Below are 15,019 nucleotides of genomic sequence, written 5' to 3'. Positions count from 1 at the left end.
CCCATTATAATCAAATCCATGCATAAGCATGCGTTTATATGATCTATAAAACCAAAGCATAATTGTGGTCAAAAATATTATTATTTCGTACAATTTTTCAAAATAATAGGTCTATTAATCAAAGACGTAGCATATAAGATTTTACCAACCTCTCTATAGTACACTACGTATATTTTGTACTTCTGTATAGAACTTTATGTTTTACGAGTTGTTAAAGTATATGGATTTGCATGAGAATTTGGTATTTGATAGAAAGGGATAAAGGAGGAAAATTTTTGTGAAGAATGAGAATAATCACTTTTAGTTTATATACCTGACTTCATTATATAGTTGGATTAACACTTTGATTGATTGATTAATTTAAGTGTCTCATATTAAATAAATGTTGAAAGAATTTAAACACTTTATAAATTAAGGGCTATTCCTTCTATTGTTGTCTCATTAGACTTGTGAAGTGAACTATTTCTCAGTAACAGGTGAGGTTAAGCCCCATATTTAAATATACTGGTTAAAATTAAATGAGTTTATATAATGGGGATTGTGAAAATGCACATTAAGGGGTTGTTCTGATTTATTAAAAACAATTGAACTGAACTATTTATGTTAGAAGAAAATTAGGAACTGAACTGAGCTTATTAAAGCTGAACTTAACTGAACTAAAATTAAGCCGAAGAGAACAAGCCCTAAGTCACTAACACTATGAAACATTATGTGTGACTGGATTAAAAAGGGGGTGATCCATAATAAAAACGAGTAACAAACATAATGTATGTAATGTAGGAATTAGTACTTCAGAGTATATGTTTTCACATTCATTTTCTTTCTGTATCTTATTGTAATTATTTTGTGAAATTTTTGGCATAACATAATTATCACTTAGGCATTGCAATTTATAATCAGTTAAAAAATTAATAATATGGAGTATATGATGTAATACTCCGTATAATTTAATATAATTAATAGAGTAATAGGGGGGACAAAATGTAGTTGGAAAATAGGGGTGTGAAAGAAGAGGAAAAATTTCAATGAAAACACGTGTTGTTCACATGGTCAGAAGATTTTGTAACACGGCTTCATATAGCTGGCAATGGTGCCTTAGCCACTAGCACGATGCAAATTGAAGGTAATTAAGATCATTTGGCATGTAAATATGAGATTATTGTACTAAGAAATAAAATTTTCAATTATATACTATGATCTAAAATAGGTAACAGATTATCTATTACAGTACCTTTTTAATTTAGGGGAACAAAATTTCTACTGTACTAAATATTACTCGCGTCGTAAGTACTTTATAGAATTTAAGATTAAATATTTATCATTTACTGAAATGTTTACACGCATTTGATGTTATTGTATGATCGGATCGCCTAAGCTATAAGCTACCTTGTAATTAATAAGCAATAACGTACGTCTAGATCAGTTGGACATATTTATCTTTAATTTGAGTACATCCGAGTGTATAATTGTATGATCTGATCGCCTAACCTACCTTGTAATTACATTCACACCTAAAATGATACTCTTTTGGTTATTTAATTGGTGAGATGCATGCTAACAATGTTAAAGCTAAGTATATTGCCATCATCAATTTTTTTTTTTTAATTTGAATAAGCCATAAGAACAATATAAGATACTTTGTACAAATGAGAGTGAGCTGCGCGATTGAGTCGGTGCCTCAGCGATCTACTTAGTACTTATTATTAATCACTAGACCAAAACCTTACTGATAAGTCATCTTACTAAATTTCTAGTGGTAGAAGTTTTGATTTAAAGAGGAGCAAGGCTACAAGGGTGACAAATTTGGATTGGATTTTACTTCGCTTATAGATTGCCTATATATATGCTATAAGCCTATAAATGATTGTGGACCATTTCCTTTAAATTTGTTGTTGGTGAAAAAGTAGTGGGATACGAGTGAAATAAGTGTGGAATAACACACATTAAAAAAACAAATTTATAAACAAAATATACAGTAGATATTTACAAAATTAGAGATATTAATTACAATTCTCTATTATATACTTTATTATTATGATATGTTATTTAATTAAGTACATAAATCACTTTTTTACCAAAAAAAAAAAAGTACTCTTACCCAAGTCACTAAATACTAATTTATGTACTTTGTAAAAATTATATGGATATATGTACTAGCATTATCAATAGTAGTGAGCTAGTAATTTGATTAAAAAATTAATACATAGTAATAAAATTGGTCACTTCATTTTAGATATTTAAAAATGGTTATACTTTAATTTGTATATATTTTCTTTCAACATTCGTATAGAGTAAAATATAAGAGTAAAAGATATTTACAGAATACTTACGTACTCTACAGTAATTAGTGAGCAAATATTTTCTACAATAAAATAATATAACTAGGTTTTTATAGGAAATTAACAATTTAACCTAGATAATAGTTAGTTAAGTGTTACACTCCTTCATTTACTCCTCAAATCAACAAACTACTTAAAATCAATCAATCGATCTTCAAGACTCTTATTAACATATGCTATAATTTCTATACCTATCTTAACAATTTTTATTTTTAATAAAAGCCATTTTAATTAATTATTAAAAGCATAAAAGCACACACCATAGTTTGCATTTAGTGGTCTCCACCCAACCCAACCCCCTCATTTCTCTCTCCTCTTTTTTTAAATATTAATTATTAATTACATTTATTTTTAAAAATTAATTTTCTCTCTTCCCTTCTCTCCTTTATATTTCTCATCCATTCTTCTCATTCATTCTTCAGGGCTCAATGATTCTCCATTCCCTCATCAAATACTGAGCCCTTTATTTAAACTTTTTTTTTTTCCTATAAAACCAAAAATAAAAATTGATCATTTTTATTTTCTCACATCTCAAAAATCATTTACGAAGTAACAAATTAAACATTATCTTCCAACACATAATACAATATGGCGTTTTCTCCAGACCTCAGCAAGAGCACAAAGCTAGAAAGGTACAACAGCTACCTACGGCGCGTGAACAACACTAAGCTATTAGCCGCCTCGTCGAAGCTCCTATTCCGAGTAACCCTCCTCGTGGCGCTCCTCCTCGTATTCTTCTTTACTCTCAACTACCCAATCGGCGGTGGTGACTCGCAGAATGCGTCAATCCACACGACGAGCCGATTCTTCTCGTCGGGTTTCTACGGGACTGGCGCAGCCTGGGAGAAGCAGGTGCGCCAGTCCTCAACCCCGCGGCGCCCTAACGGATTTTCAATACTCGTTACGGGCGCCGCAGGTTTTGTCGGCACCCATTGCTCCCTCGCCCTCAGAAAAAGGGGCGACGGAGTATTGGGACTCGACAATTTTAACAGCTACTATGACCCATCACTTAAACGGGCAAGACAAAAGTTATTGTCAAGGTAATAATACATCCATTCATTTCACACCCAACTTTACAACATGTTTTTTTTTTTATTTTTTTGCACTTTATTCTAGTAGCATAATATATTTGATACTCTTTACTTGATATATTTTATTCTACTCCCTCTATCCCTAAATTACATTCCTTTTTCTCTTTATTATGTAAGTATTCCCTCCGTCCCTACGGAATAAATGCGAGAAAGAGGAATGTAATTTAGGGACAGAGCAGTATTTATTTATTTATTTATTTTCTTTGCCTACAATTAATAGGAATTTGATTGATTAATTGATTTACAAACGATAATTACTCGTCTCTAAATATTGTTCCTACTTTGATGGTGATCGGTAAAAAAAGTCAAAAGTAGAATCTATCTTCATTTTTGAATGGTAATTATAATGTGAATAACAAAGATCTATAAGAACTTCATTAGAGACAATTGATTAAGGATTATAATTAATTATATTGATAGTATTATAATTGTAACTTGTTTAAAACTTATTAGACAAAATGATTACTGATTTTACTTGTACTCCAATATAATTTTTAATTCAGATTAAACAATTCACCCATGTAATCCAAATTCTAAGCATTAAGAAAGATATATGCTGTAAATGATTTGTTATTAGTACTATATATTTATTGTGATGGACCAATTATATTATTTCCTAATTAATTTTATATTATTTTATATAGGAACCAAATCTTTATAGTGGAAGCAGATCTAAATGACACCCCAATGTTGAACAAGTTGTTTGATATAGTCCCATTTACCCATGTGCTACATCTTGCGGCTCAAGCCGGGGTGCGTTACGCTATGAAGAACCCTCAATCTTATGTACAATCTAACATTGCTGGCTTCATCAACCTTTTAGAAGTGGCTAAGGCCGCGGTCCCACAACCCGCGATTGTTTGGGCCTCCTCGAGTTCTGTTTATGGACTTAATAAGGATAATCCGTTCTCGGAAATGGACCGGACCGACCAACCGGCTAGCCTCTATGCTGCTACTAAAAAGGCTGGGGAGGAGATAGCCCATACTTATAACCACATTTATGGGCTTTCTCTTACTGGGCTTAGGTTTTTTACTGTTTATGGGCCGTGGGGCCGACCGGATATGGCCTACTTTTTTTTCACCAAGGACATTTTGCAAGGGAAGCCCATTAATATTTACAAGACCCATGATGGGACCGAGGTGGCACGTGACTTCACGTATGTCGATGACATCGTGAAGGGTTGTGTCGGGGCGCTAGACACGGCGGAGAAGAGTACCGGGAGTGGTGGCAAGAAGCGAGGGCCGGCTCAATTGAGGGTGTACAATTTGGGTAATACTAGCCCTGTTGGGGTTGGGAGACTAGTTTCTATCTTGGAAGGGTTATTGAATGTGAAGGCTAAAAAACATGTGATCACAATGCCAAGGAATGGAGATGTGCCCTTCACACATGCTAATGTTACCTTGGCACGTAAGGATTTCGCGTACAAGCCCACCACGGACTTGGCTACCGGTCTTAGGAAGTTTGTAAAGTGGTACGTTAGTTATTATGGTGTCCAACCGAAGGTAAAAAAGGATATTCCCTCTGAAGCCGAGTAATCAATCTAAGACGTTCATCATGGTTATATGGTTATTATACGCCCGAATAGTTCATAACAAAGAACATGGGCACCTCTCTTTTTAATTCATTTAGATTTTTTATTTAATTGCTTAAGGGGATGGATGATGTTGTACTATAGATATAGAAACTTTTAAGTGTTCATATATAAGATTATTACTATTATTATTATAGGAAAAAGGGAAGGAGGGAGATTGATAAGTGTAGATCATGGAGAGGTAATAATGAAATTTGGATCCAGCCAAAAAAAAAAAGAAAGAAAAATATTGTAAAGCCTAGATGATCTTGTTGGGGAATGATCTACTTCAAAAGTGGAGTAGATGATAAACCAAAAATAGTTGATTGTATGTCAAAGTCAATTTGGAATTATAACAGAAATGAAAGAACAACTATGACATCAACCATCTTTTCTCTTATTTTTTTTAACAGGTTATGGTCATATTTACTTTTTTTACTCGTTGTAGTAAATAACGTATGCACTCTTCTATTATTATGCTTGTACTTGATTTAAATAACTAGATCTTTATTGATTATCGAGTATCTACTGCTTTCGAAGAAGTCTAGATTCATAATTGTGTATCACGACTCAATTAAAATCAAGCTTATTAGTTGCCCTGCCTCGTGAAACATGAGTTTACAAATCTTTGAACACTTCATAATATCTTTGTAAGTTGTTGTTTTTAAGCATATCATAATTATACATCAATACTTACTCATAATTTTGTTACTCTTCACTCCTTAATATTTCAAAATTTTGGGGTTTCCAAAAGTGTCCATTATTTTGATGATGATTGGTAAACATAGTGGCAGCTTATTGAGTGATTGATAGTGGACTAAATTAGTGAGGATAACTGGTTGTTTGATCAAATTATTGATTGCCATTTGGTAGATGTGTTTGCCGAATAAGTCAAACTTAGATTGTCTTATTAGATCACCGACACTAATCTAAGGTTAAAAGCTAATTCATTTTTATTTTTAATAAATATATTGGGCATATGAAAGTGGAGAGAACAATATCCCACTTTCATACTCATTTTGGTTTTTATTAATCAATAAACTTAAATTTATAAACTTTCGTAATAAGGTTATATGACTTATACAAGTATATGTTGTACATCTTAACCACCTCAATCGAAAACATAACTAATTTATTTCTAAAACAAAGGGTTAAGTAACTAAATGATTACATTAGTCTAGGCATACTATAAATGTCAATTTACGATTTAATCTCGTATTTATTATTTGTACACTTGAAATTTTATATTAAGTGATCATTCAAGAAGATCATAGAAATAGATTATAGTTAATTGAGCTTAAAATACTGATTTCAAAAAAAAAAAAAAAAAAAAAAAAAGCTTAAAATACTGCACTTGACCATATCATCATCATAATGTTTAAAGAATCTTGTTTAGCCGCTATTTTAGGGTTTTTGTTGATAGAGAAACAGGATTTTTTTTTTTCAATGATGCTAGTGTGCTTTAATAAAGTAAACTAAAGGGACCAAATTTGTACCCAAAAAAAAAAAAAAAAAAAAAAAATTAAAGGGGACCAAAGAAGCTAATTTAAAGTTATGTGTATGAACATTTATTTAAAAAGAGAAAATGTGAATATTATCCTTTTTCAAAAAATAAAAACAAAAAAAAATGATTGTAAAATGTGGTTTGTAGAATTCTTCATTTTTGAAAATAGGTACCAAGAATTTTTTATGTGAAATTGGATGGAAGATTGAGGAAAGCAATTCTGAGTTGAGTGGCCAAGTGGTAATGTGATTTGTTGTTGAGTTGTAATACATTAATTATTTAAGTCAAAGTTTTTAATAAAATACAACCCATACGTACATATATACCGAATATTAATGTAAACATTATAGTGATATCTTTCAAATTTAAAAAATAAATAAATTGAAATGATACAGTAAGCTTAGAATACTAGGATATAGAATTCAATGATACGTGATAGATTTAGTTTATTTTGAGTCTATATTTTTAATAAACTATACAATGGATGATTTTTGTTTTCTCTGTTTATAATTTGAGATGTTGAATAGAGTAGTAGTAATTTATATTTATCAAGTTAAATTTGGTTTCTCGGGTCCTTGGCCCTCGTGTGCACCAAAAAAAAAATCAAGTTAAATTGGCTTAAGGAAAAAAATTGTACCTTGATTTCAATTTTCACTAAAGACACTTTGAGTAGCAAATCTTAGACCAAAATATACAGAGGACTAGACTTAAAATTTAATCTTTAGTTGTAAGATTGAAATTGTATATATCTAACCAATAACATTTTGTATCAATATTGACTATATATATTCCTTATGTCCATAAACTCTTGAAATAACTACTAGCCCCAATGAGGCAATGAATGAAAAACTTCCCCTGGTTATTGAGGTCGGAGTCCTAATCCTTATGTCTCACTTTTAATTATCTGATCCATAAATAGTAAACCTTAAAAAACCATAAGGGTTAAGATTTAGTCAAAGTTTTTCTCCTTTACCATTAAAAAAATTAGCAAAATACATTTGACATATTCATTGATTGATAGCTTTTGTAAAAACTACTCCTTTGTTATCAATCACCTCTTTTGAGCTTCTGATTAAAACTCGAACAAATTAAATTTATGATATATTTTCCGTAGAGATGGTATCTCATATCTCTAACAATAATTAGAAATGAATGTATTTGAATAACGAAAGACTAATAATAAGGGACAAAAAAGGTTGTGGGTGGTGGTGAACGGGCATATAGCGGTGGAAATTGCTTTAATGTTAAGCTTCATCGGAAAAGTTCTTGTGTCTCCTTAACCCATGTTCATTTTTGCACTTTTTAGTTGGTGAACATAATGCATAAAGTTTAAAATTAATAGTATTCCGACAGCTTGGTTTAGAGGAAAATTCTAAGGTTGAATTTAATTTGAGGTGATTAATCAAGGTTTGGAAATTCGAAATGTATTTTAGCATGTATTTATAATATCCAAAAAATCTTGTCACTTTTGTACGGAGTAGAAAATATTCTGCCCTTAAATTACATGATGTAGTGATGTAGTCCGATGTGATTGTGGGTTATTTAACAATGTTGTATACTTGTATGCTTGTATTACCTTGTTGTACGGAGTAGTACATTGCCGTCGTTATACATTTTTCGCTCTTTGTTACACTATATAGCTTTAGAGCTCCATCATACTAACATTGTCTTTCAATCTAATTCTTTGTTAAAGGTATCATTACTATCATACATCTACTCGTAATAATTTGAAGAGGGTATGTAGTAGGAGTGGCTATGCCACGCTTTGTTCCCCCTTAATTGTTTTCTTGTTTTCTCGTTCCCGGGGCTTGCCCCTCTTTTGCATAAAAAAATAATAATAATAATAATTTGAAGAGGGTTTAAAGTAAAAAATGTGACTCGTATTATTAAAAAGTATTACACAGTTGATACAAATTCAACTTAAAGTTAGGTTATTAGGCTAGTATACAAGATAACCAACGTACCAAGTAAGCCTGTTTACTTTTTAAATTTGCAGTATTAGATCTATAGTATACACTAATACACTCACAATTTTATTTATTTATTTTTTTTTTTTTTTGTGCAAGAAGTATATACTCACAAGTCGCAATCCATAACTTCAACAATCATAAATAATCAAATAAAAAATCTCTTAGCGTTTCTGTCACAAACTTTCTTAAAGTAACGAAATTAAATTTTAATTGACTAGCTACTATTAGTTCATGACCCTGTTCATGTGGCGAATGCCAATGTTTGCAACTGTCTCGTTACTCATTAACATCAATGTTTTAAATTTTATATAATGTTAATTTAAAATTAATTATTAAAAATTTCCGTACATGGCACGGGGACTAACCTAATATTATACAAAGTATAAGTCAACGAACTTTTGAAGAATTCTGTGTTCACCTTATAATACATTTGAAAATCCCTCAATTAAAACATTTTTAAAATTTAATATTATGTATGTTACTATTGATACAAGATGAAGTAAATAATACGAACTGAAAGAAGTATGTAATTAGTTTTTGATAACCAATGCAATAAATTACAATTTTAGTTAAATTAGTTCTAATAACAATCTTGTTTGACTAGACTAAATTAAAAATTTGTTTCGAAATCATCATATTTTGTAAGCAATAAAAACTCCTACACATACGAATCATAGGATAACATGGTCTGGTCAGAAAACACCACCAAACATACATCAAAGCTGTATTTTGGGTTTGGCAATAGTGTGGTCAACTCAATTACAAATTTATTTGATATATATATTAAAAATAAATTAATTGATCTATATATTAGATCAATTTGTGCACATCAAAATATTCCATCTTTTTAATTTCATTTCTTTTCGGAGAAGTCATTAATTATAATTATAATAACTAATTAAATCAATAATATATAATTAGAGAAGAGGTCAGCTAATTGTGAGGAACTTTTTGTGATGTTTACTTAATAATTGAATGGTATATTTTGATGTTAGTTAAGGAATGATATTTACTGATTGAAAATATGATATGGATTGATAAGTCCATAAGCGTGAAAATAAAAGTATTGTACCTTGTACGTATAATGAAACGGACAAATATAATACATATGTCCAAACAAAAGATCATTGATTAACACATTGAGATATCCTATATAAGATCTCATGCATATATGTCATCAAACCTCCATATCACTAATTCATTATTGTGATGCATCAGATCCGAGAAGTCGTGCCCTATTTTAAGTACAATACTTTAAAATTGTACAATCATGTTAATTTAATTAGACATTCATGGAACAACGTGTTTTAAAAGATAGATTCAAATTAAATTTAAATCCCAACTATTACTAAAATGCTACTACAGTCCTACTATAATCTCTAATGCATAGAGTTTTGAGAGTGATTAGGGAAAAAAAAAAGTGATGAAATAGAGGAAGGCACAATTACAAACTTTGTGGATCTCAATTAAAATTAAATTGAATTTCTTCAACTTGATTTTAACAAGGCCCTATTATAAATGCATGCATTATTGCTGATTTGTTATGAGTGAAAGAAAGGCCATGACTTTATTCTAGTTAAGTCTAGATGTTGCATGATTAAGGAAGCACTTTGATGGTTAATCTTTTGATTTGTGAGGGATCCTTTAGATTTGGTTGTCTAAATGTAGGGTACGGTTGTCGGTAAGTGTCATCTATTATCAAATACAACCCCTTTAATTCAATTTCATTATATTATTATTAGTGTCAAAACTATATCTTATAATATTGATTTGATTCTATGGCCCAATTAGAGATCATCTTCAAATACAACGCTATGGTATAAACATAAAATCTTTGCCTTAGACCCAACTCAATACACATCTTAATGACATGAACTAATGAATGTAACGCTATATATATGTAAAATAAAAATTATAATTTGTCAAGACGTATTGAATACTATTTTTAAATTTGTAATAAAATAACATTGCTCAAAATAGTTTAGAAATCTAACATTATTACGACTTAATCAGCTTAAATGCTACTTTTGATTTGAGTTTTGAAGATAATAACTCATGATGTAATGAACCACTACATAACTTTTTAATAATGCAATGCAATAGAAGAAGCATATTAGTGTCCTCGAAGTGTCAGACTACTTCTCGAATTAAAAAAAAAAAATGATGATAAAAAAATAAAATGATTGAGCTAATATATCAAGATTCTCTAATTTTTATTCTATATTATTATTTTATTTTATTTTAAATATCAAACAGACAATATCAGAAAAAGACACAATACATGAAGTGAGTCAGAAACCTTAAGGGCCCATTAACTGAATGATACAAAGTTTAGCAAAAAAAGGGAGGCATTAGGATTTGGACAACAATCAGCCCATTAGTCTGAAACCCCCTGCTTCTGAATCACTGAAAATTTGCATGAAAATAACTTTCTTTTTTTCTTTTTTTTTTTTTTTTCTTTTTTTTTGAATGGAGCTGTATAATAATGCAAGTTAGATTGTACATGCAAGGGCGAGAACATAGTGCACATAATACTTTTGAGAGAATATATAAAACATATGACTAAGAGTATAATGTGCATCATACTCTCGAAGCTTAAATATAACAAGGTTATGGTATATTGTGCAACCCTACATTCCCCTCAACTTCCCACGAAGTAAATGACTATAAGGTTTTGGTGTACAGTGGTTACAATTCTTATTATCCAAGTATCCAACTTACTGTCAATTAATTAATTAGGAGATGTTAAGCAAAGATAAGCTTCCATAATTTGTAAGTGCTGGTCTGCTGCCGCATCACCTGCACGCTCCCCCTTGGCTGCTAGAAGTTTTGCTGCTGCTTTGGAAGTGTACATGAATGGCGCTATGTACAGTTTATCAGCAGTAATACAAAAACTGGTATGCCAGTAATTTCACTAGGGCAAAGATGGTGTTCGATTTACTTGCAGCCATTCAAAACAAAGCCAGCACAATTACTGCTAAAAACATTTTCATATGGGATCCTGTAAATTTATCTCAATTAACTTTTATACTTTTTACTGAATTAAAGTTATTAATCATTAAACTTTTGCATTGACAAGCATAGATGAAAAAATAAATGAAAGTATAAAAGTTCGTTATTTTTTTCCATATTTTGATATTTGTAGAGAACAAACTTCCAGAGTATATGTTTTAAACAAATGAGGATAAATTTTAGTAATTTGTAAGTATCACCTAAAAGGGGAGAAAACTGAAAATTTCAGATATTGCCAAATTACGTACTTGTGTCACCTATATAAAATAGCTCCAAAATAAAACCTTTATAAAATTCGAACAAGCCTTGGATAAAATATTCATCTGTATGGCTGACTAGTGAATTGAATTCTGAAAGATATAAATAAAATCTACCTAAATTGTGTGCCATACTAGTGAGCCAAGCATAACAGAGCCTCATCGACACCAGCTAAGCTCTTAGACTCGACAGACTTGCAGAAATTAATCAGACAAATACGAGTATTGCAGTATCACCACCATATCAATCAAACTTGAAAACCACAGCAGCGAAAGTTGTACCGAATTGCAAAGCAGCAGCTAAGAGAACATCCACTAAAATAGAAGCAAATAAAAGAGCCTAAATTGCATCCATTTCCTACAGGCTACAGCCACTTGCTATGAACATTTGCAGTTTTACTTTATTAAAAATCGTCATTTGATCTGGATTGGCCACCATAGCCTCCGCCACCGTAGCCTCCGCCTCCACCACCGTAACCGCCACCACCATAGCCTCCGCCTCCGTACCCACCACCTCCACCTCGGGGAGGACCTGGTGTCCTCTCATTTGCAACACTCACACGGATGTTACGCCCATTCAGATCCTGTATATACATCAGTGCACAATGTTAAAATAATGATCTCAATGTGTATATTGAATATCCAAAAGAACTTTGCAAGTATGTTGTGTTCACCTGGCCATCCATAGCAGACAATGCACTGTTTGCAGCTTCAGCATCTGCAAAGTTAACAAACCCAAATCCCCTAGACCTTCCGGTGTTTCTATCAGTGATGACCCTAGCTGTGAAATACAAAAAAAATGAATGAATTAAAGACTGCAGACTTTAGGACAGTTATTAAAACTTGCAAACACAGAGTAGTTGTTTCTGAAAAACAGCTTCAGTAAGAAATAGCTAATACTCACCATCTACTACTTCACCAAAACTGGAAAATGCATCCTTCAAATTGCCGTCATCAGTTGCAAATGAAAGACCTGAAGTGGACATAGTTTAAGTTAAAAAGTTCCATACTAAAATAGCATAATTTATTACATGTATAAATCAATCAAGTACCTCCAACAAAAAGCTTTGAAGAAGACATGTATCGAATAGCAGTCATCATAGATGAGTTGGAACTTTGTGAGATGCTTTGACCAAGAATGCTGCCAATTCTGTTTAGGAACGCCATTTTCGACAATAATCTACACAGAACAGGGAAAATCAGGAAGGTACTATAACTTAAAATCTCAAAGGGAAAAAAAACTACATTTCACAATATCTTAAATTTAAACTTCAAAATAAGAACAGGCCAGTTTGTTGAATTTCTAATTTTCATACACTAAACTCATATACTTCACGCTAAATCATCACAGGGAAAAGGTATTCTGCAATTTATACGTTTTAAGTGTATAATCTCATAGGAAAAGCCCTGAATAGGCTTACAATTCACAAGCTCAAAAACAAATATCAAACGAAAAACCTCAAGAACTGTTTGATAGGTGGTAATATAGGGTGGTAATGGGAAAGAACTAAGTATAACTTTGTGAGGTAAGCATAGCATTACCATGGGCATGAGCTCGGGACGTTCTTTACAACTTATTCTAATTACCATTATTTATAACCGACTACAATACGATTCACCAATAGCTCAACTCCGACAGACACAATACATGTTGCGGTGTCACCAATAGCTCAACTATGAACAGACCCAATTTAGACTACTATCAGTAAGCTTAACCCTTGAAACAAGTAAAATCAAGGCTCTCTCTATATATTTACAGTAATAAAGCAGGCCATTTCTCAAGATGTACAGGAAATAATGAACCTTTCCAGAATATAGAAAATAAAACCTTATTAGCTATTCTTTCATACAGAACATCATTATATTATATGATTTATCTATAAAATACACAATACATGCAGCTAAGAAATCATAAAACCACCTACTATCATGAATCATTCTTCAATCAAACTAATTCATAAGAGTACAGATTTATTAAGCTCAAACTTCCAATAATAATAGAAAAGACCTTATAAATCATATCCCAATTGCACAAAAATTACATCTTGCACACCAAGAATGAACATTTCAAAAACAAAATCAACATTAAAACATATTTAACCTAAAATAACTTATCATAAATCAATCAACATAAAATTTTAAGCAATAATTAAGCAAAACAGCAAGAAATTGACATGAAACAGAGCAGCATAAACAACAAATAATCAAATGAATTACAAAATACAAGAGCGACTGAGAAATAATTGTAGATCGTAAAACGACAAATGGAAAAATGCAAGACAAAAACCCTAAAAAATGAAAAGAGGAATACCTGAAGAGAGAGAAAGAGGAGAGAGAGTGAGGTTTAGGAGCGGCTAGGGTTTAAGCTTTTGAGAAGCTTAAAATGAGGTTTGGTATCTGAAATATCTTACGGACCTCTTTTTATAGGGTTACAAAAATATCATCAAGGTTTTGGGGTTTTAGGTTATTTGAAAAAAAAAAAAAAAAAAAAAGGAGGAGGATTTTTATACAGTACTCTGTACTCTATTTTATGTATATGCTTGAATGAATACTTGATTAGTGCAAACATATGGTATGGGGCTTGGCTTATACGGGTTTGGTTTTTTAGGTTGCTTTGTTTAATTTCTAATCACCTATTGAGGGTTTATTCTGATTTACTGGATTATATTGAACGGATTAAAGCTAAATTAAACTGAAATGAATTATTTATGAGAGATAAATTAGGAATTCAACTGAACAGATTAGAGCTGAACTGAACTAAAATTAACCTAAAAAGAACAGGTCTAAATTGGATTGGATTTGGATCGGATTTTGACGGAAGTCTCTTTTTGGCTGACTAGTGGTTCGGGTCATGAACATTTTTAAGATTGGGCGTCTATTCATTGTTCAGTTGAGATGTGATACGACCATTTTTCGCTCGTAGTCTTTAAAGGGAAATAAACAAGATGATAATTCCATCTTTGAAATAGGAATTTGAAATTTGTAACAATCTTTTAATTATTATGTGAAATGTAATGCATTAATTAATTTACGTGATACAAAAACAATCTTAAAAATGGGTCAATAATTATATTTTAAAGATATGTATAACTTGAAGTGTGATTGGGTTAATAACAACTACCCAACGTGTAAATCTTGGTCTAACCAAGTTTAAACTGGGCCGCCAAACCTGACTCAAATGGTTGGGTACACTTTATTACTTGACAATTTTATCCTACAAAATGAGATCATGGTGCGTATCATAATTCCAAATGATCAAATAGTTATAAATATAA

At 31.3% G+C, this 15,019-nt stretch overlaps 2 protein-coding genes across 2 annotated transcripts; one reads left to right on the top strand and one right to left on the bottom strand.

Annotated features, from left to right (window-relative positions):
• Positions 1–2,738: 2,738 nt before the first annotated feature.
• On the top strand, positions 2,739–5,389 carry LOC110714973 (UDP-glucuronate 4-epimerase 6-like). Its single transcript, XM_021893528.1, has 2 exons — positions 2,739–3,379; positions 4,075–5,389. The coding sequence occupies exons 1-2, from the start codon at positions 2,928–2,930 to the stop codon at positions 4,964–4,966; spliced, it is 1,344 nt and encodes a 447-aa protein (XP_021749220.1). The 5' UTR covers positions 2,739–2,927; the 3' UTR covers positions 4,967–5,389.
• Positions 5,390–11,719: 6,330 nt separating this feature from the next.
• LOC110714796 (glycine-rich RNA-binding protein 2, mitochondrial-like) lies at positions 11,720–14,204 on the bottom strand. The gene is made up of 5 exons (XM_021893350.1): positions 14,056–14,204; positions 12,797–12,924; positions 12,649–12,717; positions 12,419–12,525; positions 11,720–12,328 (listed from the first exon to the last, which is right to left on the bottom strand). The coding sequence occupies exons 2-5, from the start codon at positions 12,909–12,911 to the stop codon at positions 12,149–12,151; spliced, it is 471 nt and encodes a 156-aa protein (XP_021749042.1). The 5' UTR covers positions 12,912–12,924; positions 14,056–14,204; the 3' UTR covers positions 11,720–12,148.
• Positions 14,205–15,019: the final 815 nt, after the last annotated feature.

The sequence above is a fragment of the Chenopodium quinoa genome, unplaced genomic scaffold (genome assembly GCF_001683475.1).
Source record: "Chenopodium quinoa cultivar QQ74 unplaced genomic scaffold, ASM168347v1, whole genome shotgun sequence".
Taxonomy (NCBI): Eukaryota; Viridiplantae; Streptophyta; class Magnoliopsida; order Caryophyllales; family Amaranthaceae; genus Chenopodium; species Chenopodium quinoa.
The sequence above is the reverse complement of the archived record's forward strand: the minus strand, read 5'-3'. Positions and strand labels throughout refer to the sequence as shown.